We start from the raw sequence: 25,851 nt of genomic DNA, 5'->3' as shown, positions 1-25,851 counted from the left end.
ATTAATATGTGTCTGTTATAGGAAGTAGGACTAGGTAGTGATTAATATCTGTTATAGGAAGTAGGACTAGGTAGTGATTAATATCTGTTATAGGAAGTAGGACTAGGTAGTGATTAATATCTGTTATAGGAAGTAGGACTAGGTAGTGATTAATATCTGTTATAGGAAGTAGGACTAGGTAGTGATTAATATGTGCCTTTGTTATAATAGATGTGGATGTGTCTCTCTTTGACAGACATCAATGAGTGTAAGGTGTTCCCCAGCATGTGTATCCATGGAAAGTGTCGCAACACCATAGGCAGTTTCAGGTGCCACTGCGCCGGAGGATTTTCCCTCGATATGGAAGAACGCAACTGCACAGGTGAGACAATGACCTCATTGTGTCCCGTTATTATGGATAGAAATGATCTGTTAATACAGTTTGTCCCGATTGCGTGAACATTTTTGTCACAATAGGGATCACTTTTGCAAAACAGTTAACACAGCCCACCAAACTGAAGTGTGTTTGCGTAATGTACTAACAAAACATAAAAACTTGAAAAATACCAGTCACAAAATTAAACAAAACAGTATAATTTGTCATCGAATGAGAATATTTATTTAGCAAAATTAACTAACATACGTATGTTCTCAAAGTTTATTTGTCGTGTACACAGTCTACAGCAGGTATAAACAATGCGGTGAAATGCCTACTTGCTCCCTCAACAGTGCAGTACAAATATCAATGTCAATATAAAAGATATGATAACATCTGTTCTGCTGTCCTCTGTGTGTGTGTGTGTGTGTGTGTGTGTGTGTGTGTGTGTGTGTGTGTGTGTGTGTGTGTGTGTGTGTGTGTGTGTGTTTGTGTGTGTGTGTGTGTTGTGTGTGTGTGTGTGTGTGTGTGTGTTGTGTGTGTGTGTGTGTGTTTCAGACATAGATGAGTGTCGTATCTCTCCGGACCTGTGTGGCCAAGGGGTTTGTGTCAACACTCCGGGTAGTTTTGAGTGTGAGTGTTCCGAGGGCTATGAGAGTGGCTTCATGATGATGAAGAACTGCATGGGTGAGTCCAACCTCTCTCTAGCTCTATCTCTCTCTTCCTCACTCTCGCTAACTCTTCCTCACTCTCTCTCTCTCTTCCTCACTCTACAGTATCACTCTCTCGCTCTCTCTCTCTCCCTCTCCACAGTATCTTTCTGTCTCTCTCTAGCTCTCTCTCTATCTTCCTCTCTCTACAGTATACCTATCTCTTCCTCTATCTTTCAGTCTCTCTCTTCCTCTTTAGAGTCTCTCTCTCAATTTAATTTGAATTCAAAAGTATTTATTGGCTTGGGGAACATGTTTACATTGCTAAAGCAAGTCAAATAGATAATAAACAAAAGTGAAATAAACAATAAAAATGAACAATAAACATTACACTCACAAAAGTTTCAAAGGAATTGAGACATTTCAAATTATTATATTATGGCTATGTACAGTGTTATAACAAAGTGCAAATAGTTAAAGTACAAAAGGGAAATTTAATAAACCGTCTGAGTGGCGCAGCGGTCTAAGGCACTGCATCTCAGCACAAGAGACGTCACTACAGTCCCTGGTTTGAATCCAGGCTGTATCCCCTCCGGCTGTGATTGGGAGTCCCATAAGGCAGCGCACAATTGGCCCAGCGTCGTCCGGGTTTGACCGGGGTAGGTCAAACCTGACTTGCCTAGTTAAATAAAATAAAGGATAAATAAAAAATGTAATAAAAATATGGGTTGTATTTACAATGGTGTTTGTTCTTCACTGGTTACCCTTTTCTTGTGGCAACAGGTCACAAATCTTGTTGCTGTGATGGCACACTGTGGTATTTTATACAGAAGATATGGGAGTTTATCAAAATTGGAATTTGTTGTGGGTCTGAGTAATCTGAGGGAAGTATGTGTCTCTAATATGGTCAAACATTTGGCATGAGGTTAGAAAGTTCAGCTCAGGTTCCACCTCATTTTGTGGGCAGTGTGCAAATCTTGAGAGCCAGGTCTGTCTGCCTCAACACCAAGGCTATGCTCACTGAGTCTATACATAGTCAAAGCTTTCCTTCATTTTGTGTCAGTCACAGTGGTCAGGTTTTTTGCCATTGTGTACTCTCTGTTTAGGGCCAAATAGCATTCTAGTTTGCTCTGTTTAAAAAAAAAAAAGTCATGATTTGGTTTGGGTCTAGTTGTGTTGCTGTCCTGGGACTCTGTTGGGTCTGTTTGTGTTTGTGAACAGAGCCCCAGGACCAGCTTGCTTAGGGGACTCTTCTCCAGGTTCATCTATCTGCAAGTGGTAGCTTTGTTAAGGAAGATTTGGGAATTGCTTCCTTTTAGGTGGTTGTAGAATTTAACAGCTCTTTTCTGGATTTTGACAATTAGCGGGTATCGGCCTAATTCTTTTCTGCATGCATTATTTGGTGTTTTATGTTGTACACTGAGGATGTTTTTGTAGAGTTCTGCATGTTCCATTTTGTGAATGTTTGGTTGGTGAGCAGATCCCAGACCTCACAACCATATATGGCAATGGGTTCTATAACTGTTTCAAGTATTTTTAGCCAGATCCTAATTGGGATGTCGAGTTTTATGTTCCTTTTGATGGCGTAGAAGGCTCTCTCTCTCCCTCTCTACAGTATCTCTCTCTCTTCATCTCTCCACAGTCTCTCTCTACAGTCTCTGTCTCTCTCTTCCTCTCACTACAGTATCTCTCTGGGTGTTTCTCAAAATTCATACAACCATGCTCCGAGCCACGCAAATTGGAGCACGGGAGGGTTGGAGTATGAGTCCAAATCAAAGCATGAGTCCAAATTAAGAAACGGAGCACGGAGGGCACTTCTTTGTACATATTTTGAAGCAAGCTTCCAACGGAAAGTATGCAAAGTATGCACATAAATAATGATGCAACATTTCTTGAAATCAATGGCGGCTATCATTTGAGCTGAAGCGAGAGAAAATAGACTCTGGGTGTTTCTCAGTATGCATTCTGTCGTGCTCTACACTCTCATGCTCCAAGTGCATTCTCCGACGACGTTCTCTTGAGTACGTTCTTGTTAGTGAACTGTCGTCCAGCCAGGACAATGGCAATAGAGACGAAAGAAGATATACACAAAGCATACGTTTTACTTCATAACTATCAGCTAGCTTTATGTCCCTACTACAGTCCCTGGTTTCGAATCCAGGCTGTATCACATCCGGCCGTGATTGGGAGTCCCACAGGGCGGCGCATAGCGTCGTCCGGGTTTGGCAGTGGTAGGTCATCATTGTAAATAAGAATTTGTTCTTAACTGAATAATGTACTGTAGCTAACCAGAAAGTTTAACAGGCAAAAATGACCTAAAACTAGATGTAAATTATTTATGGGTAGCTAGTTTCTTCGTGGATATCTGGCTAGCTAATAGTAGTAGCTAGCCAGTTAGCACTATTGACTTATTATTTGTATTTATTAAGGATCCCCATTAGCCGTTGCCAAGGCAGCAGCTACTCTTCCTGGGGTCCAGCAACATTAAGGCAGTTATATACCATTTAAAATATTACATGACATTTCATAACACTTTTCCGAATACATTTAGTGTGTTCTCTCAGACCACTACTCCACTATCACTACAATACAACATCCATGTGTACGTGTGTAGAGTGCTTATCATGTGTACGTGTGTAGAGTGCTTATCATGTGTATGTGTGTAGAGTGCTTATCATGTGTATTTGTGTAGAGTGCTTATCATGTGTATTTGTGTAGAGTGCTTATCATGTGTACGTGTGTAGAGTGCTTATCATGTGTACGTGTGTAGAGTGCTTATCATGTGTATGTGTGTAGAGTGCTTATCATGTGTATGTGTGTAGAGTGCTTATCATGTGTATGTGTGTAGAGTGCTTATCATGTGTATTTGTGTAGAGTGCTTATCATGTGTATTTGTGTAGAGTGCTTATCATGTGTACGTATTTGAGTGCTTATCATGTGTATGTGTGTAGAGTGCTTATCATGTGTATTTGTGTAGAGTGCTTATCATGTGTAGAGTGCTTATCATGTGTGTGTAGAGTGCTTATCATGTGTATGTGTGTAGAGTGCTTATCATGTGTATGTGTGTAGAGTGCTTATCATGTGTATTTGTGTAGAGTGCTTATCATGTGTATGTGTGTAGAGTGCTTATCATGTGTAGAGTGCTTATCATGTGTATGTGTGTAGAGTGCTTATCATGTGTATTTGTGTAGAGTGCTTATCATGTGTATGTGTGTAGAGTGCTTATCATGTGTATGTGTGTAGAGTGCTTATCATGTGTATGTGTGTAGAGTGCTTATCATGTGTATGTGTAGAGTGCTTATCATGTGTATGTGTGTAGAGTGCTTATCATGTGTATGTGTGTAGAGTGCTTATCATGTGTATGTGTGTAGAGTGCTTATCATGTGTATGTGTGTAGAGTGCTTATCATGTGTATGTGTGTAGAGTGCTTATCATGTGTATTTGTGTAGAGTGCTTATCATGTGTATTTGTGTAGAGTGCTTATCATGTGTATTTGTGTAGAGTGCTTATCATGTGTATTTGTGTAGAGTGCTTATCATGTGTATTTGTGTAGAGTGCTTATCATGTGTATGTGTGTAGAGTGCTTATCATGTGTATTTGTGTAGAGTGCTTATCATGTGTATTTGTGTAGAGTGCTTATCATGTGTATGTGTGTAGAGTGCTTATCATGTGTATGTGTGTAGAGTGCTTATCATGTGTATTTGTGTAGAGTGCTTATCATGTGTATTGTGTAGAGTGCTTATCATGTGTATGTGTGTAGAGTGCTTATCATGTGTATTTGTGTAGAGTGCTTATCATGTGTATTTGTGTAGAGTGCTTATCATGTGTATTTGTGTAGAGTGCTTATCATGTGTATTTGTGTAGAGTGCTTATCATGTGTATGTGTGTAGAGTGCTTATCATGTGTATGTTGTAGAGTGCTTATCGTGTGTATTTGTGTCTGTGCCAGTGTTTGTGTTTCTTCACTGTTCCATAAGGTGTATTTATTTCTTAGTTTTTAAAGTTTTTTTAAATCAAATTTTACTTCTTGCATGAGTTACTTGATGTGAAATAGAGTTCCTTGTAGGTCATGGCTCTATGTAGTACTGTGCGCCTCCCATAGTCTGTTCTGGACTTGGGGACTGTGAAGAGACCTCTGGTGGCATGTCTTGTGTGGTATGCATGGGGTCTGAGCTGTGTACCAGTAGTTCAAACAGACAACTTGGTGCATTGAACATGTCAAAACCTCTCACAAATACAAGTAGTGATGAAGTCAATCTCTCCTCCACTTTCAGCCAGAAGAGGTTGACATACATATGATTAATATTAGGCTCCTGTGGCGGGCTGGGTGCAGTACACGCTGACACGGTTTCCAGGTGTACGGAGTTTCTTCCCGACACATTGGTGTGGCGGGCATTGTGTCAAGAAGCGGTGCGGCTTGGCTGGTTTGTGTTTCGGAAGGACGCATGGCTCTCGACCTTAGCCTCTCCCGAGTCCGTACGGGAGTTGCAGCGATAGGACAAGACTGTAACTACCAATGGGATTCCATGAAATTGGAGAGAAAAAGGGCAAAAAAATAAAGTATAAGAAGAAGAACAACAAAAGAATGCAGAGCTGCGCTTTATTATGGACAGACTTCTCCCCATCTTAGCTACTGTTGTATCAACATGTTTTGACCATGACAGTTTACAATCTAGGGTTACTCCAACCAGTTTAGTTTCCTCAACTTGCTCAATTTCCACATTATTCATTACAATATTTAGTTGAGGTTTAGGGTTTAGTGAATGATTTGTCCCAAATACAGTGCTTTTAGTTTTGGAAATATATAGGTAACTTGTTCCTTGCCATCCATTCTGAAAATAAAGGTAAACTGTTGTCCTTTCAGTTGCTGTGGTAGCTGACCTGTATAGTGTTGAGTCATCCGCATACATAGACACACTGGCTTTACTCAAAGCCAGTGGCATGTCGTTAGTAAAGATTGAAAAAAGTAAGGAGCCTAGACAGCTGCCCCTGATTCTACCTGGATTTTATTGGAGAGGCTTTCATTAAAGAACACCCTCTGTGTTCTGTTAGATAGGTAACTCTTTATCCACAATATAGCAGGGGTGTAAAGCCATAACACATACGATTTTCCAGCAACAGACTGTGATCGATAATGTGAAAAGCCGCACTGAAGTCTAACAAAACATCCCCCCACAATCATTTTATCATCAATTTATCTCAGCCAATCATTAGTCATTTGTGTAAGTGCTGTGCTTGTTGAATGTCCTTCCCTATAAGTGCTGTGCTTGTTGAGTGTCCTTCCCTATAAGTGCTGTGCTTGTTGAATGTCCTTCCCTATAAGTGCTGTGCTTGTTGAGTGTCCTTCCCTATAAGTGCTGTGCTTGTTGAATGTCCTTCCCTATAAGTGCTGTGCTTGTTGAATGTCCTTCCCTATAAGTGCTGTGCTTGTTGAATGTCCTTCCCTATAAGTGCTGTGCTTGTTGAATGTCCTTCCCTATAAGTGCTGTGCTTGTTGAGTGTCCTTCCCTATAAGTGCTGTGCTTGTTGAATGTCCTTCCCTATAAGTGCTGTGCTTGTTGAGTGTCCTTCCCTATAAGTGCTGTGCTTGTTGAGTGTCCTTCCCTATAAGCTGAAAGTCTGCTGTCAATTTGTTTACTGTGAAATAGCATTGTATGTGGTCCATTTTTTCCAAAAGTTTACTATGGGTTGGTAACAGGCTGATTGGTTGGTTATTTGAGCCAGTAAAGGGGGCTGTACTATTCTTGGGTAGTGGAATTACTTTTACTTCCCTCCAGGCCTGAGAGCACACACTTTCTAGTAGGCTTAAACTGAAGATGTGGCAATATTGTCCGCTAATTTTCCATCCAAGTTGTCAGACCCTGGTGGCTTGTCATTGTTGATAGACAACAATCATTTTTTCACCTCTTCCACAATTACTTTACGGAATTAAGAATTGCAATTCTTGTCTTTCATAATTTGGTCAGATACTGTATACTTGGATGTGTAGTGTCAGCGTTTGTTGCTGGCATGTCATGCCTAAATTTGAAAAAGTCATTAAACTAGTTTGCAATATCAGTGGGTTTTGTGATGAATGAGTCATCTGATTCAATGAATGATGGAGCTGAGTTTGCCTTTTTTCCCAAAATTTCATTGAAGGTGCTCCAAAGCTTTTTACTATTTTTTACATTTTTTATTTATTTATCTTTGTTTCATAGTGTTTCTTCTTTTTATTCAGTTTAGTCACATGATTTCTCAATTTGCAGTACATTTGCCAATTGGTTGTACAGCTAGACCTATTTTCCATTTATTTTGCCTCATCCCTCTCAATAAAATATTTTTTCAATTCCTCACCAATCCAAGGGGATTTAACAGTTGTTACAGTCATGTTCTTAATTGGTGCGTGCTTATTAGTAACTGGAATAAGCAATTTCATAAATGTGTCAAGTGCAGCATCCGGTTGCTCGTCATTACACACCACAGACCAACAAATAGTCTTTACATCAATAACATATGAATCGCTTTAAAACTTATTGTATGACCTCTTATATACTATATTAGACCCAGCCTTTGGAACGTTGGTTTTCCTGGAGATGGCTACTATATTGTGATCACTACATCCGATGGATTTGGATACTGCTTTTAAACAAATTTCTGCAGAATTAGTAAAGATGAGATCAATACATGTTGATGATTTTATTCCTGTGCTGTTTGTAACTACCCTGGTAGGTTGACTGATAACCTGAACCAGGTTGCGGGAACTAGTTACAGTTTGAAGCTTTCTCTTGAGTGTGCAACCTGATGAAAACCAGTCAATATTTAAATCACCCAGAAAATATACCTCTACTGATATCACATACATTATCAAGCATTTCACACGTTATCCAGATACTGTCTGTTATCACTTGGTCTATAGCACCTACCCACCAGAATGGGCTTTTAGGTGAGGCAGATGAACCTGTAGCCATATTACTTCAACAGTATTTAACATAAGATCCTCTCTAATCTTTACAGGAATGTGGCTCTGAATATAAACAGCAACACCTCCACCTTTGGTATTTCTGTATTTTCTGTAAATGCTATAACCATGTATTGCTACCACTGTATCATCTAAGGTATTATCAAAGTGAGTTTCAGAGATCAGAATATGAATGTCATCTGTTTTTAGCACATTATTGACTTCATTAACCTCTTGCTTCTACTCGGGACGCTTGCGTCCCAACTAGAGCTCTGGAAATGCAAATGCGCTACGCTAAATGCTAATAGTATTAGTTAAAACTCAAACGTTCATTAAAATACACATGCAGGGTATCGAATTAAAGCTACACTCGTTGTGAATCCAGGCAACAAGTCAGATTTTTAAAATGCTTTTCGGCGAAAGCATGAGAAGCTATTATCTGATAGCATGTAACACCCCAAAAGACCCGCAGGGGACGTAAACAAAATAATTAGCATTTCGGCGTTACACAAACCGCACAATAAAATAGAAAACAGTCATTACCTTTCACCATCTTCTTTGTTGGCACTCCTAGATGTCCCATAAACACTATTGGGTCTTTATTTCGATTAAATCGGCCCATATAAAGCCAAGATATCGTTATATGTAGACTGTGTGATAAACGAAAAAAACATTGTTTCAAAACGTAACGTCATTTTTTAAATTCAAAAAGTCGACGATAAACTTTCACAAAACACTTCGAAATACGTTTGTAATGCAACTTTAGGTATTAGTAAATGTTAATAAGCGATAAAATTCATCAGGAGGCGATGTAAAGATCATTAGCTGTCCGTCTGGAAAAATGTCCGGCTAGAAACTCAACGAAAATATCCGGTCCTAGACCTAAGGAAATACGGTGCCCTGCATGTGTTTGACCAAGAAAAAACTCGAAGGGAAATGACAAGACTCTAGACACCGTGTGGAAGCTGTAGGTACTGCAACCTCAGTCAATTAATTGTGGTTCACCTTTATCAATGGGTTCAAGTAGCGCATGGATATATTTTCCCATTTTCAGTGATCAGTTTTTCCTGTGCTTTTCGATGTAAATGCCGTTCTGGTAAAGCCACAGCAGTGATTTAACCAGTTTTATAAACGTCTGAGTGTTTTCTATCCACACAGACTAAGCAAATGCATATACTATATTCCTGGCATGAGTAGCAGGGCGCTGAAATGTTGCGCGATTTTTAACAGAATGTTCAAAAAAGTAGAGGGTCGACTTAAGAGGTTAACCTTGTTTCTTAAGCTACATATGTTAATGTGAGCCATTTTTAACACTTTGCTGGGATGCTTGATTGTTTTTCATGCTTTACTGGGAAGCTTAGCAGAGGTAGACATGCTCAGGTTATTTATGTTAGTGCAGGGTGAGCTGCACACAGTGGACTTCCTGCCAGGGCAAACCACCTCAGTGTTAACAGTATAACTCTGGTTCATAGGCATATGATTACTGTATACAATAGCTGTGGGATCAGCAGAGGCATTCAGACCGACAACTGCCGAAACATCCATAACGATATGAATGAATGTCACTCTGAACTATCCATTCTAACCGCGACAGAGAGGGCGGACAAACTCTCCAACAGAAACTAGCAACAGAGACCCCGACGACACACTGAGCGTAAATATACTGTATATATTAATAGCAATTGTTCCCGAATGAGTGAGCGTTCATGTGCAAAGGATTAGCATTTCAATTGTTATAATTATCAATTGTGTGTTGTCTTATCTCAGGCGACCCCCACTTCCCTTTTGTACACCAAGCCGCGATGCCGGTTTATCCCACTAGGGAAACTCCGTTATCATTTCCTTGTAACTATCTACTGTTTGTTTATGCATTTCTGTGAATTACTTAGTTAGTAAATAAATGATTTAAGACAATTGATGTATGGATGACTCATTGTGAAGACTGGGTTCGTGCAGATAACCAACCATTTACAACATTTGGAATGACACTAACGTGAGGCAAAGAAGAATTCATTAATCAGAAGTCTATATATTAGGAAAATTATAACTTTGCAATCTGAATATTTTCCTTGGTGCCCCGACTTCCTAGTTAATTACAGTTACATGATTAATCAGTTTAATCACGTAATACTAATTACAGAGAATCTTTGATAAAAACTAAAAGTTTAATGATAGTAAAGACACAACATGTGTCTCTTGATGCAGATTGCGAGGCCAGAGCCACAGAACTCACCTGAGAAGAGAGCTGCTGAGACGCCGGTAGCGTGGAGCCCACGACAGCCAAAGGGGCTGATCCAGAGAGCACAGGCCCAGTGGAAGGGGGCTGCGGTTGTCCAGGCTGTACCCAGGCAGTTGATTGACTAGGACAGTTAGGTGGAAGGGCATCCACAGCCATGGAGGGAACGCCCAAGTCCCCGGCAGAAGACAGCTGTTACAGGGGCTCAAAGGGATTTTGAAAGTCTTAAGTCTGGACGCGGGGGAAGAAGGCAGAAGCGCCTTCTTCTTCTTTCTGGTTCCGACACTCATCAATTCACGCTCACCTGGAGTCCAACAATGAGCAGCCATTTACACTCACCTGGAGTCCAACAATGAGCAGCCATTTACACTCACCTGGAGTCCAACAATGAGTAGCCATTTACACTCACCTGGAGTCCAACAATGAGCAGCCATTTACACTCACCTGGAGTCCAACAATGAGTAGCCATTTATACTCACCTGGAGTCCAACAATGAGCAGCCATTTACACTCACCTGGAGTCCAACAATGAGCAGCCATTTACACTCACCTGGAGTCCAACAATGAGCAGCCATTTACACTCACCTGGAGTCCAACAATGAGCAGCCATTTACACTCACCTGGAGTCCAACAATGAGCAGCCATTTACACTCACCTGGAGTCCAACAATGAGTAGCCATTTACACTCACCTGGAGTCCAACAATGAGTAGCCATTTACACTCACCTGGAGTCCAACAATGAGCAGCCATTTACACTCACCTGGAGTCCAACAAGGAGCAGCCATTTACACTCACCTGGAGTCCAACAATGAGCAGCCATTTACACTCACCTGGAGTCCAACAATGAGCAGCCATTTACACTCACCTGGAGTCCAACAATGAGCAGCCATTTACACTCACCTGGAGTCCAACAATGAGCAGCCATTTACACTCACCTGGAGTCCAACAATGAGCAGCCATTTTCTGGTTCAAGCTCGTAGAGGGGTGCAGTGGCGGAAATGTATCATAGTCCAGGAAGGTCCCATTATCATCCTCTTGGATGTTTTGATAGGAAGCATTTAAAGATGCCGATACTCTCATAGAATCCTTATTCCGTAATATTCTTTTCTTTAGCTGCATCAAATGTTCAATACATTTTTCACAAATGAAGGAGTCCATCAGAACTTTCCCCGTGAAAACTACGAACATGTTGTTATGAAGTAAAACATGTTGTTATGAAGTAAAACATGTTGTTATGAAGTAAAACATTTGCTTTGTGTATATCTTGTTTAGTCTCTATTGCCATTGTTGTCCTGGTTGGAAGACGGTTCAGTGAATGGGTACTGTAACTCCATAGTAAGTCAATAGGGCTAACTGGCTAGTTAGCCACAAAGAATTGGTAGCTACCCACGCAGAATGTACATCTATCTTTGCATAACATTCGTTTTAGGTCATTTTTCCTGTTTAACTAGCTGGCTAGCTACAATATTACGATTCACATATCTAGCTGATAATTATTACATAAGTAGAACGTTTCTTTGTGTATATCTTGTTTCGTCTATTGTTGCCATTGTCCTGGCTGGAAGAAAGTTCAGTAAATGGGGGGGCGTGACGTAATTCAGTAAGGGCAGTGTGAGTGCTTCTCAAATGTATTGTTTAATGCATTCTCCACGAGAACGTACTCCACTCGCAGCATGAGAGTGTGGAGCACAGTAGTGTCTCTATCTCTGCTTCCTGTTTACTCAGTATGGAATTTTATTTTATTTTTTAAATTTTACTAGGCAAGTCAGTTAAGAACAAATTCTTATTTTCAATGACGGCCTAGGAACAGTGGGTTAACTGCCTGTTCAGTGGCAGAACGACAGATTTGTACCTTGTCAGCTCGGGGATTCGAACTTGCAACCTTTCGGTTACTAGTCCAACGCTCTAACCACAAGGCTACCCTGCCGCCCCAGGAATCACCTGAAACACAACAAAAATACTACGTTCTTCGACAACAACAAAAAATAATAAAAAAGTGAGCATTTGGAGACAGTGGTCAGGTAAACAAAACCAAAGCATAGAGTGCTGTTTTACCTTGTCCATAGACTGCTTCTAGGCATGTGTAATACCACTAAAACATATGTAGATGGTAAAAAGTTCAAATCTGCTGCACAGTGAAAACATTTGCATCATCAAGGCATGTTTCAAAGTCACTTTTTTTTGGGGGGGGGGGGGCAAGAACTGTGGATATATATATATAGTCTATAATTTATCAATTTGAAAGGAATGGGGCAGTCCCATTCCTTTCATATTTTTTATTGAACCGATAGGACAGTAGAGAGGAATAGGAGGGGTATGAGTTAAAGGGCAGTGGACCGGTTTCGAACCAACTCTGGCATATATGGTATCGGGGTCCGTGGCACTAACCACTGGACCTCACAGGCCACCGTACAATGTGTTTTTTAAAATAGTGTTTGTCATATGTTAGGGAGTTTCTCTGTCATCCCGTGTGTTACTAATACTGAATTACCTGTTGTGTGTATGTTCTCTCAGACATAGACGAGTGTGAGCGGGAACCGTCCCTGTGTCGTGGGGGGTCTTGCGAGAACACAGAGGGCAGCTACGAGTGTGTTTGCCCCCAGGGACACCAGCTCACTGTGGACGGGGCAGCGTGCGAGGGTGAGTAAGCAACACTGTAAATGTTAGACCTCAGTACACATGACAAATACTGAACATGTAACAAATACTGAGCAAAAAATAGACAGATCAAATGAACACACAACAGTTACTGAACATTTTAACTAATCTTTGTTACTTTACAATAATGTGCCAAATCCCAGTCTACATCATAAACATCATGACAAAATACTCAACAACATAGGGTTTTTAACAACAACATATAGGGTTCTTCTCAACAACATGCAGGGTCCTTCTCATTAAACATGTAGGGTTCTTCTCAACAACATGCAGGGTCCTTCTCACTAGACATGTAGGGTTCTTCTCAACAACATGCAGGGTCCTTCTCATTAAACATGTAGGGTTCTTCTCAACAACATGCAGGGTCCTTCTCATTAAACATGTAGGGTTCTTCTCAACAACATGCAGGGTTCTTCTCACTAGACATGTAGGGTTCTTCTCAACAACATGCAGGGTCCTTCTCACTAGACATGTAGGGTTCTTCTCAACAACATGCAGGGTTCTTCTCATTAAACATGTAGGGTTCTTCTCATTAAACATGTATAGGGTTCTTCTCAACAACATGCAGGGTCCTTCTCACTAGACATGTAGGGTTCTTCTCAACAACATGCAGGGTCCTTCTCATTAAACATGTAGGGTTCTTCTCAACAACATGCAGGGTCCTTCTCACTAGACATGTAGGGTTCTTCTCAACAACATGCAGGGTCCTTCTCACTAGACATGTAGGGTTCTTCTCAACAACATGCAGGGTCCTTCTCACTAGACATGTAGGGTTCTTCTCAACAACATGCAGGGTTCTTCTCAACAACATGCAGGGTACTTCTCACTAGACATGTAGGGTTCTTCTCATTAGACATGCAGGGTCCTTCTCACTAGACATGTAGGGTTCTTCTCATTAGACATGCAGGGTCCTTCTCACTAGACATGTAGGGTCCTTCTCATTAGACATGCAGGGTTCTTCTCAACAACATGCAGGGTCCTTCTCACTAGACATGTAGGGTTCTTCTCATTAGACATGCAGGGTCCTTCTCACTAGACATGTAGGGTCCTTCTCATTAGACATGCAGGGTTCTTCTCATTAGACATGTAGGGTTCTTCTCATTAGACATGCAGGGTTCTTCTCATTAAACATGTCGGGTTCTTCTCAACAACATGCAGGGTTCTTCTCATTAAACATGTAGGGTTCTTCTCAACAACATGCAGGGTTCTTCTCATTAAACATATAGGGTTCTTCTCATTAAACATATAGGGTTCTTCTCATTAGACATGCAGGGTTCTTCTCATTAAACATGTAGGGTTCTTCTCATTAAACATATAGGGTTCTTCTCAACAACATGCAGGGTCCTTCTCACTAGACATGTAGGGTTCTTCTCAACAACATGCAGGGTCCTTCTCATTAAACATGTAGGGTTCTTCTCAACAACATGCAGGGTTCTTCTCATTAAACATGTAGGGTTCTTCTCATTAAACATATAGGGTTCTTCTCAACAACATGCAGGGTCCTTCTCACTAGACATGTAGGGTTCTTCTCAACAACATGCAGGGTTCTTCTCATTAAACATGTAGGGTTCTTCTCATTAAACATATAGGGTTCTTCTCAACAACATGCAGGGTCCTTCTCACTAGACATGTAGGGTTCTTCTCAACAACATGCAGGGTTCTTCTCAACAACATGCAGGGTTCTTCTCATTAGACATGCAGGGTTCTTCTCAACAACATGCAGGGTTCTTCTCATTAGACATGTCGGGTTCTTCTCATTAGACATGCAGGGTTCTTCTCCACAACATGCAGGGTTCTTCTCATTAGACATGTCGGGTTCTTCTCATTAGACATGTAGGGTTCTTCTCAACAACATGCAGGGTTCTTCTCAACAACATGCAGGGTTCTTCTCATTAGACATGCAGGGTTCTTCTCAACAACATGCAGGGTTCTTCTCATTAGACATGCAGGGTTCTTCTCAACAACATGCAGGGTTCTTCTCATTAGACATGTAGGGTTCTTCTCAACAACATGCAGGGTTCTTCTCAACAACATGCAGGGTTCTTCTCCATAGACATTGCAGGGTTCTTCTCAACAACATGCAGGGTTCTTCTCCATAGACATGCAGGGTTCTTCTCCATAGACATGCAGGGTTCTTCTCATTAGACATGCAGGGTTCTACTCCATAGACATGCAGGGTTCTTCTCAACAACATGCAGGGTTCTTCTCCATAGACATGCAGGGTTCTTCTCAACAACATGCAGGGTTCTTCTCCATAGACATGCAGGGTTCTTCTCCATAGACATGCAGGGTTCTTCTCATTAGACATGCAGGGTTCTACTCCATAGACATGCAGGGTTCTTCTCAACAACATGCAGGGTTCTTCTCCATAGACATGCAGGGTTCTTCTCAACAACATGCAGGGTTCTTCTCCATAGACATGTAGGGTTCTTCTCAGCAACATGCAGGGTTCTTCTCAACAACATGCAGGGTTCTTCTCCATAGACATGTAGGGTTCTTCTCAGCAACATGCAGGGTTCTTCTCCATAGACATGTAGGGTTATAATCAGTGGTTGGAACCAAAATTATTTTCCTATCGTTTCATTCTAAACAGATCCACAATTTTCTTTGTTCCATTACACTGTTGCGACCAGCAAAATAAAGTTCAGAACCCCCAAAATATGACCAGCTCATTAAACTACTTCACCATTCAGTGCGGACAGAGCAGGCAAGCTATCAGAACGGGATAAGACCCAGGTGCAGACAGCTAGAGTCACAGATGTTTATTGACCCAAACACGGGGCAGGCAAAAGACAGGCAGAGGTTAAAGGCAGGCAGAGGTCCGTAATCCTGGGCAGAGTCAGTAAGGTACAGAACGGCAGGCAGGCTTGGGGTCAGGGCAAACAGAATGGTAAGAACTGGCGAAACTAGGAAACAGAACTTGAGAAAGCAGGGAGACGAGACTGAAAAACAACCTGGAAAAGACCTGACAAGACGAACTGACAACAGACAGAGAACACAGGTATAAATACACTGGGGATAATGAGGAAGATGGGCGACACCTGAAGGGGGGGTGGAGACAAGCACAAAGACAGGTGAAACAGATCAGGGTGTGACACCTGGAGGGGGGGTGGAGACAAGCACAAAGACAGGTGAAACAGATCAGGGTGTGACACAAGCTAGTTTTTTACGTGCGCGATGGACAGACAGGTGTAGCCTATGGCGCAAAATGCGACTGACATTTTTCTCTTGGGGAGAGAGCGAGAGAGGGTTGAGGAGGAGGCTTGAAGCGTTGGGTATCTTGTTATGACACGCATTATCTGAATTAGGCCCACAGAATTATATCTACAGAGGTACGGCTTCTATGGAGAAACTTTGAATGTCTTTGAACTTCAGAGTTGACTTAACGTTGGACCAGAGAAGCTAGTTAGTTAACAAAGCTTGTGTGTGCAGAGCGGCAACAGAATTAAAAACACATCTTAGTTTTTTGTTAGTTAATAAATCCATCGTCAAATGTGATCATTTTACCTATAGTATCCTTAACTAGCATTGAAAAGGTAGTCCATTCTTCTCTAGCTAATTAAATAATGTCTCTTCCTATCTTCTCAATCAAGCTTGTACTGTCAGTACAGTAGCCTCTGCTTGGGAGGGGGGAGGGGCAGGTCACCTAGACACACACTGGCAAAGTGTAGGGTTCTCCTCAACAACATCTAGGGTTCTCCTCAATAACATATAGGGTTCTTCTCAATAACATATAGGGTTCTTCTCATTAGACATGTTGGGTTCTTGTTTTTGTCACATTTTTCAGAAGAAAATGTCATCTAGAAAAAGAAATTGACAAAATATCAACAATTTCCTATGTATAAGTGGAGAACACATCTGTGGTTAGCCACACACATTTAGGTAAAAACAGATGTTTCTGAAGCTGAGAAAAATGTGTTGGCTATTGGGAAGATTGGACTTTTGGAAAATGGCAGTTAAAGACCAAGACACAGAATTTAGACTATCAAACACCAAACACCTATTTAAATCTAATCTTCATCTCTTCAAAATAAGTTACTACATATAGTCCAGACTCCAGTTTGTAACATTATCTATAAAATGGGCTTTTAAATGATGTGTGATTCAATGTAGTGAGCTTTGAAATGATGGATATAAGTCCATTTAAAGGGGGTTATAATTCATGACATTTTGATGACGGTAGCATGATAAACAAACAAAAATATACATCGACTTTTTGACATTCTTATTTTTACTTTTTGAAAATACTAATATAAATAAATGTCATTTTATCCTGTGGTGCCTGGCCTTAAACGATATATAGCCATTGATTATTTAAGGATATAACTCATTAATGCCCAATGAGCTTAGTTCAACTGACGTACCCCATCAGAACCCAAAATATAAAATTGTTTTACTCCATTGTTTGTAAACAATGTAATTGTAAACAAACACTGTATAGCTTCAACACATGGTTAAAGCTATACTTTTGATAAAATGAATGGTCGGTCCTTGCCTCCATAGCTCCCACTATGAATTTATGACTGGTTACATTTCTTGAGCCCCATCCATCAGTTGTTTACCCCTCAAAAATGGTGGTGTGCCCACTTTGTCGTTGTTTGAATCACAGATTTCCCCTTTAAGACCCCATCAAATGTTGTCATTCACCTCTCGTCCTTCTGAGTAGGTTATGTCCAGTGTTACTAGGTCATTGCATTGCTAGGTCATAAGGCTAATCACCTGATGTCTTGTTTTTCATTTGTGACATTTATATTAGCGGACATTTTTCCCACCACTCGCTCTCTCATCTTCTCGAATTGTCCTTTTCTTAACACAAATATTGATACAGTACAATGTAAACCCTTTCAATGAAGATTCTCCGTTGCGCATACTGTTTAACCCAGAATTAGGCTTAATCAGTGTGTGGGAAATCGACACTACAAAAATAAATGTCCTCTCACTGTCAACTGTGTTTATTTTCAGCAAACTGTTATGTTAATGTTCATACATAATATTTGTATGAACATAACAAGATTCAACAACTGAGACATAAACTGAACAAGTTCCACAGACATGTGACTAACAGAAATTGAATAATGTGTCCCTGAACAAAGGTGGGGGGTCAAAATCAAAAGTGACAGTCAGTATCTGGTGTGGCCATCAGCTGCAGTAAGTACTGCAGTGCATCTCATCCTCATGGACTGCACCAGATTTGCCAGTTCTTGCTGTGAGATGTTACCCCACTCTTCCACCAAGGCACCTGCAAGTTCCCGGACATTTCTGGGGTAGTGGCTCTTGCTCTCACCCTTCGATCCAACAGGTCCCAGACGGGCTCAATGGGATTGAGATCCGGGCTCTTCGCTGGCCATGACAGAACACTGACATTCCTGTCTTGCAGGAAGTCATGCACAGAACGAGCAGTATGGCTGGTGGCATTGTCATGCTGGAGGGTCATGTCAGGATGAGCCTGCAGGAAGGGTTCCACATGAGGGAGGAGGATGTCTTCCCTGTAACGCACAGCGTTGAGATTGCCTGCAATGACAAAAAGCTCAGTCCGATGATGCTGTGACACACCGCCCCAGACCATGACGGAACCTCCACCTCCAAATCGATCCCGCTCCAGAGTACAGGCCTCGGTGTAATGCTCATTACGTCATTGATAAACCCGAATCTGACCATCACCCCTGGTGAGACAAAACCCGTGACTCGTCAGAGAAGAGCACTTTTTGCCAGTCCTGTCTGGTCCAGCGACAGTGGGTTTGTGCCCATAGGCGACGTTGTTGCTGATGATGTCTGGTGAGGACCTGCCTTACAACAGGCCTACAAGTCCTCAGTCCAGCCTCTCTCAGCCTAATGAGGACAGTCTGAGCACTGATGGAGGGATTGTGCGTTCCTGGTGTAACTCAGGCAGATGTTGTTGCCATCCTGTACCTGTCCCGCAGGTGTGATGTTCGGATGTACCGATCCTGTGCAGGTGTTGTTACACGTGGTCTACCACTGCGAGGACAATCAGCTGTCTGTCCTTTCTCCCTGTAACGCTGTCTTAGGCGTCTCACAGTACGGACATGGCAATTTATTGCCCTGGCCACATCTGCAGTCCTCATGCCTCCTTGCAACATGTCTAAGGCATGTTCACGCAGATGAGGAGGGACCCTGGGCATCTTTCTTTTGGTATATTTCAGAGTCAGTAGAAAGGCCTCTTTAGTGTCCTAAATGTTCATAACTACGACTTTAATTGCCTACCGTCTGTAAGCTGTTAGTGTCTTAATGACCGTTCCACAGGTGCATGTTCATTAATTGTTTATGGTTCATTGAACAAGCATGGGAAACAGTGTTTAAACCCTTTAAAATGAAGATCTGTGAAGTTTTTTGGAATTTTACGAATTATCTTTGAAAGGCAGGGTCCTGAAAAGGGACGTTTCTTTTTTTGCTGAGTTTATTTTGATATATTTATTTACATTTTGAGTAATTTAGCATGTGTTCACGAATGTTATCTAACACAGATTACAACGAGTGCGAGCAGAGCGTCAGCTTGTGTCGGAACGGCCAGTGTGTGAATGTGGCCGGCACCTACCACTGCTCATGTGACTCTGGTTACCAAGCAACTCCTGACAGACAGAGCTGCATAGGTATGGTCATTAAACTCTACCTTACAACATAAAAGATGAGTCATATGTTATATATGATGTCATGCTACGTGTTATTTACTCAGGTTTACATGTTCTAAAGTTCTGTTTTTCTTTTGTACTCTTGAGAAATCAATCTTAGAGCTATTACATTCAATAACATGCTAGCTATGTATTACATTCAATAACATGCTAGCTATTTATTACATTCAATAACATGCTAGCTATTTATTACATTCAATAACATGCTAGCTATTTATTACATTCAATGACATGCTAGCTATTTATTACATTCAATGACATGCTAGCTATTTATTACATTCAATAACATGCTAGCTATGTATTACATTCAATAACATGCTAGCTATTTATTACATTCAATGACATGCTAGCTATTTATTACATTCAATGACATGCTAGCTATTTATTACATTCAATAACATGCTAGCTAACATGTCATCCTAGCTATTTATTACATTCAATAACATGCTAGCTAACATGTCATCCTAGCTATTTATTACATTCAATAACATGCTAGCTAACATGTCATGCTAGCTATTTATTACATTCAATAACATGCTAGCTAACATGTCATCCTAGCTATTTATTACATTCAATAACATGCTAGCTAACATGTCATGCTAGCTATTTTGTATTGCTTCACATACAATAAAGAATTACACCTGTGAGAGGGTAGATAAGTTGTTTCACCTGTTTCCTTAGTTGTTCCTAACCTGTTTCCTTAGTTGTTCCTAACCTGTTTCCTTAGTTGTTCCTAACATGTTTCCTTAGTTGCTCCTAACCTGTTTCCTTAGTTGTTCCTAACATGTTTCCTTAGTTGTTCCTAACCTGTTTCCTTAGTTGTTCCTAGCCTGTTTCCTTAGTTGTTCCTAACCTGTTTCCTTAGTTGTTCCTAGCCTGTTTCCTTAGTTGTTCCTAACCTGTTTCCTTAGTTGTTCCTAACCTGTTTCCTTAGTTGTTCCTAACCTTTTTCCTTAGTTGTTCCTAACCTGTTTCCTTAGTTGTTCCTAGCCTGTTTCCTTAGTTGTTCCTAACCTGTTTCCTTAGTTGTTCCTAACCTGTTTCCTTAGTTGTTCCTAACCTGTTTCCTTAGTTGTTCCTAGCCTGTTTCCTTAGTTGTTCGTAGCCTGTTTCCTTAGTTGTTCCTAGCCTGTTCCTTAGTTGTTCCTAACCTGTTTCCTTAGTTGTTCCTAGCCTGTTTCCTTAGTTGTTCCTAACCTGTTTCCTTAGTTGTTCCTAGCCTGTTTCCTTAGTTGTTCGTAGCCTGTTTCCTTAGTTGTCCTAGCCTGTTTCCTTAGTTGTTCCTAACCTGTTTCCTTAGTTGTTCCTAACCTGTTTCCTTAGTTGTTCCTAACATGTTTTCTTAGTTGTTCCTAGCCTGTTTTCCTTCGTTTTCATTCAATAAGACCAACTGTGTGTGTGTTTTTTTCAGATATTGATGAGTGTACCATTGAGAATGGGGGCTGTGACCTGCACTGCACCAACTCAGAGGGGAGTTATACGTGTAGCTGCAACAATGGCTATGCACTGATGACAGACGAGAGAAGCTGTTCTGGTAAACACATCCTTTCAATTCTCATCTACTCTAAACAGTCGGTACTACCTGGTTACTATACACAGTCGGTACTACCTGGTTACTATACACAGTCTGTACTACCTGGTTACTATATACAGTCTGTACTACCTGGTACTCTAAACAGTCTGTACTACCTGGTTACTATATACAGTCTGTACTACCTGGTACTCTAAACAGTCTGTACTACCTGGTTACTATATACAGTCTGTACTACCTGGTTACTATACACAGTCTGTACTACCTGGTTACTATATACAGTCTGTACTACCTGGTTACTATATACAGTCTGTACTACCTGGTACTCTAAACAGTCTGTACTACCTGGTTACTATATACAGTCTGTACTACCTGGTACTCTAAACAGTCTGTACTACCTGGTTACTATATACAGTCTGTACTACCTGGTTACTATACACAGTCTGTACTACCTGGTACTCTAAACAGTCTGTACTACCTGGTTACTATATACAGTCTGTACTACCTGGTTACTATATACAGTCTGTACTACCTGGTTACTATATACAGTCTGTACTACCTGGTTACTATATACAGTCTGTACTACCTGGTACTCTAAACAGTCTGTACTACCTGGTTACTATACACAGTCTGTACTACCTGGTACTCTAAACAGTCTGTACTACCTGGTTACTATATACAGTCTGTACTACCTGGTTACTATATACAGTCTGTACTACCTGGTACTCTAAACAGTCTGTACTATACACAGTCTGTACTACCTGGTACTCTACAGTCTGTACTACCTGGTACTCTAAACAGTCTGTACTACCTGGTTACTCTATACAGTCTGTACTACCTGGTTACTATATACAGTCTGTACTACCTGGTTACTATATACAGTCTGTACTACCTGGTACTCTAAACAGTCTGTACTACCTGGTTACTATATACAGTCTATATTACCTGGTTACTATATACAGTCTATAATACCTGGTTACTATATACAGTCTGTACTACCTGGTTACTCTAAACAGTCTGTACTACCTGGTTACTATGTACAGTCTGTACTACCTGGTTACTCTATACAGTCTGTACTATCTTGTTGCTATATACAGTATATAATACCTGGTTACTATATACAGTATATAATACCTGGTTACTAAATACAGTATATAATACCTGGATACTCTATACAGTATGTGAGTAAACTACCTGGTTACTCTATACAGTTTATACTACCTGGTTACTATATACAGTATATAATACCTGGTTACTCTATACAGTATGTGAGTAAAATACTTAATTTGACAAATTCCATTCATAAAGTTCAAATGGAATTGACTCCACTGTTAAAGACAACATTTCAGAATAAGGGCATAATGCAATCCCACCACTTCCATAACCCTAGCTCTCTGTATGATATATTCATTCAAGCAATATTGATACCACCTGCAGTACACAGTGTACAGTATTGTACAGTACCACCTGTACTGTATGGAACCCCTAACTCTGGCATCCCCATTCCAGCCTATAGTGCCTGGATGGTATTGTGTAAAGGTATACAGTCCAGGGCAGCCATCACTCTTACAGACGGACAGTCAGCCAGACGGACAGACAGACAATCAGCCAGTCAACCAGACAGCCAGTCAAGCAGCCAGTCAGCCAGACGGCCAGCCAGACAGACAGACAGACAGACGGATAGACAGTGAGCCAGTCAGACAGACAGTCAGCCAGCCAGCCAGCCAGCCAGTCAGCCAGCCAGTCAGCCAGTCAGATGGACAGTGAGCCAGTCAGTCAGTAAGACAGCCAGTCAGTCAGATGGACAGCCAGTCAGCCAATCCGACAGCCAGTCATACAGCCAGTCATACAGACAGTCATACAGACAGACAGTCAGACATACAGACAGACCGCCAGTCATACAGACAGTCATACAGACAGTCATACAGACAGCCAGTCAGCCAGTCAAACAGACAGCCAGTCAGACAGACAGCCAGTCAGAGATGCTGATGACTGAAGTTGACTCACACTTTCTACTCAGCTGCTCACCGGCTGTTCTGTCTAGTGCACTCTACTAACGTTCACTCTTTTTCCACTCTCTCTCTCTCTAACTTTCTCTCTCTCTCTCTCTCTCTCTCTCTCTCTCTCTCTCTCTCTCTCTCTATAACTTTCTCTTTCTCTCTCTCTCTCTATAACTTTCTCTTTCTCTCTCTCTCTCTCTCTCTCTCTCTCTCTCTCTCTCTCTCTCTCTCTCTATATATATATATATATAACTTTCTCTCTCTTTCTCTCTCTCTCTCTCTCTCTCTCTCTCTAACTTTCTCTCTCTCTCTCTCTCTCTCTCTAACTTTCTCTCTCCAACTTTCTCTTTTATACCCTCCCTCCCTCACTCACTGTCCTTATCTCTTGTTTTCTCTCTCTTGCATTTCTCTCCTTCTTTTTTTTACTCCTCCCTGCCATCTCCCCCATGTTCTTCTCCCCCTCTTCCCCCTCCTCCCCCTCCCTCTCTGTCTCCAGATGTGGATGAGTGTGAGCAGGAGCCTGACATATGTGACGGAGGACAGTGCACTAACATCCCAGGGGATTACCACTGTCTGTGCTACGACGGCTTTATGGCTGCCCTGAACATGAGGCTCTGCATAGGTATCTATACACACACACACACACACACACAGGAGCACACACACACACACTCATACACACATGTTTACACGGGAGCACACTCACACACAGATACACACACGTCTGCACTCATACACACACGTGTGCACGTGAACATGGGAGCAAACCTGCGCGCACACACACACACACACACACACACACACACACACACACACACACACACACACACACACACACACACACACAGGAGCACACACACACACTCATACACACATGTTTACACGGGAGCACACTCACACACAGATACACACAGGTCTGCACTCATACACACACGTGTGCACGTGAACATGGGAGCAAACCTGCGCGCACACACACACACACACACACACACACACACACACACACACACACACACACACTCATACACACATGTTTACACGGGAGCACACTCACACACAGATACACACACGTCTGCACTCATACACACACGTGTGCACGTGAACATGGGAGCAAACCTGCGCGCACACACACACACACACACACACACACACACACACACACACACACACACACACACACACACACACACACACACACACAGGAGCACACACACACACACTCATACACACATGTTTACACGGGAGCACACTCACACACAGATACACACACGTCTGCACTCATACACACACGTGTGCACGTGAACATGGGAGCAAACCTGCACACACACACACACACACACACACACACACACACACACACACACACACACACACACACACACACACAGGAGCACACACACACACACTCATACACACATGTTTACACGGGAGCACACTCACACACAGATACACACACGTCTGCACTCATACACACACGTGTGCACGTGAACATGGGAGCAAACCTGCGCGCACACACACACACATATCAGATCATATGGTGTGGCTAAATGTCAAGAATGTAGGCTTACATTGAACACCACACAAATGTTAATGTAGTCTTGTCATATAAATCACTCTAGTAGACCTATATTATGTTCACATAGCCACGGTAGCCTACTTGGCCTCTGTCTAAATCTATGAACACCAAGGGATCGTTCATCTGCCACTGTCAGCATGGCTACTCAGTTCAAGTAAACGTGCTCCAAAAGTTGCACAGAATGCTCACAAGACCTGAAATTTGATCGGTGCCGGGTAAGATTTATAACTACTCCCTCTCTTCCTCCTCCTCCTCCTCCCTCTCTTCCTCCTCCTCCTCCCTCTCTTCCTCCTCCCATCCCCCCGCTCCTCCTCCTGTTTCCTCCTCCCGTCCTCCTCCTCCTGCTCCTCCTCCCGCCTCCTCCTCCTCCTTCCTCCTCCCGTCCTCCTCCTCCTCCCGCTCCTCCTCCTCCTTCCTCCTCCCACCCTCCTCCTCCTGCTCCTCCTCCTCCTGCTCCTCCCCCGCTCCTCCTCCTCCTTCCTCCTCCCGTCCTCCTCCTCCTCCCGCTCCTCCTCCTCCTTCCTCCTCCCGCCCTCCTCCTCCTGCTCCTCCTCCCGCTCCTCCTGCTCCTTCCTCCTCCCGTCCTCCTCCTCCCGCTCCTCCTCCTCCTGCTCCTCCTCCCGTTCCTCCTCCTCCTTCCTCCTCCCGTCCTCCTCCTCCTCCCGCTCCTCCTCCTCCTTCCTCCTCCCGCCCTCCTCCTCCTGCTCCTCCTCCTCCTGCTCCTCCCCCGCTCCTCCTCCTCCTTCCTCCTCCCATCCTCCTTCTCCTCCCGCTCCTCCTCCTCCTTCCTCCTCCCGCCCTCCTCCTCCTGCTCCTCCTCCCGCTCCTCCTGCTCCTTCCTCCTCCCGTCCTCCTCCTCCCGCTCCTCCTCCTCCTCCTCCTGCTCCTCCTCCCGCTCCTCCTCATCCTTCCTCCTCCCGTCCTCCTCCTCCTCCCGCTCCTCCTCCTCCTTCCTCCTCCCGCCCTCCTCCTCCTGCTCCTCCTCCTCCTGCTCCTCCCCCGCTCCTCCTCCTCCTTCCTCCTCCCGTCCTCCTTCTCCTCCCGCTCCTCCTCCTCCTTCCTCCTCCCGCCCTCCTCCTCCTGCTCCTCCTCCCGCTCCTCCTGCTCCTTCCTCCTCCCGTCCTCCTCCTCCCGCTCCTCCTCCTCCTGCTCCTCCACCCGCTCCTCCTCATCCTTCCTCCTCCCGTCCTCCTCCTCTTCCTCCCGCTCCTCCTCCTCCTTCCTCCCTGCTCTTCCTCCTCCTCCCTCTCTTCCTCCTCCCGT

General features: G+C 42.6%; 1 protein-coding gene across 1 annotated transcript in view; it reads left to right on the top strand.

The window, feature by feature from the left end:
* The window catches only part of LOC115117097 (fibrillin-2), a 261,948-nt gene that overhangs the window by 142,472 nt on the left and 93,625 nt on the right, over positions 1–25,851 (top strand). The window contains exons 25-30 of the mRNA XM_065017208.1: positions 236–361; positions 914–1,042; positions 12,691–12,816; positions 19,317–19,442; positions 20,893–21,015; positions 23,509–23,634. Of these exons, the coding sequence (XP_064873280.1) occupies positions 236–361; positions 914–1,042; positions 12,691–12,816; positions 19,317–19,442; positions 20,893–21,015; positions 23,509–23,634 (756 nt within the window). The remainder of the gene's footprint in view (positions 1–235; positions 362–913; positions 1,043–12,690; positions 12,817–19,316; positions 19,443–20,892; positions 21,016–23,508; positions 23,635–25,851) is intronic.

Source organism: Oncorhynchus nerka, linkage group LG4 (genome assembly GCF_034236695.1).
Source record: "Oncorhynchus nerka isolate Pitt River linkage group LG4, Oner_Uvic_2.0, whole genome shotgun sequence".
Lineage (NCBI taxonomy): Eukaryota > Metazoa > Chordata > Actinopteri > Salmoniformes > Salmonidae > Oncorhynchus > Oncorhynchus nerka.
Note: the sequence above shows the minus strand (reverse complement) of the source record. Positions and strands in the feature narration are given on the sequence as shown.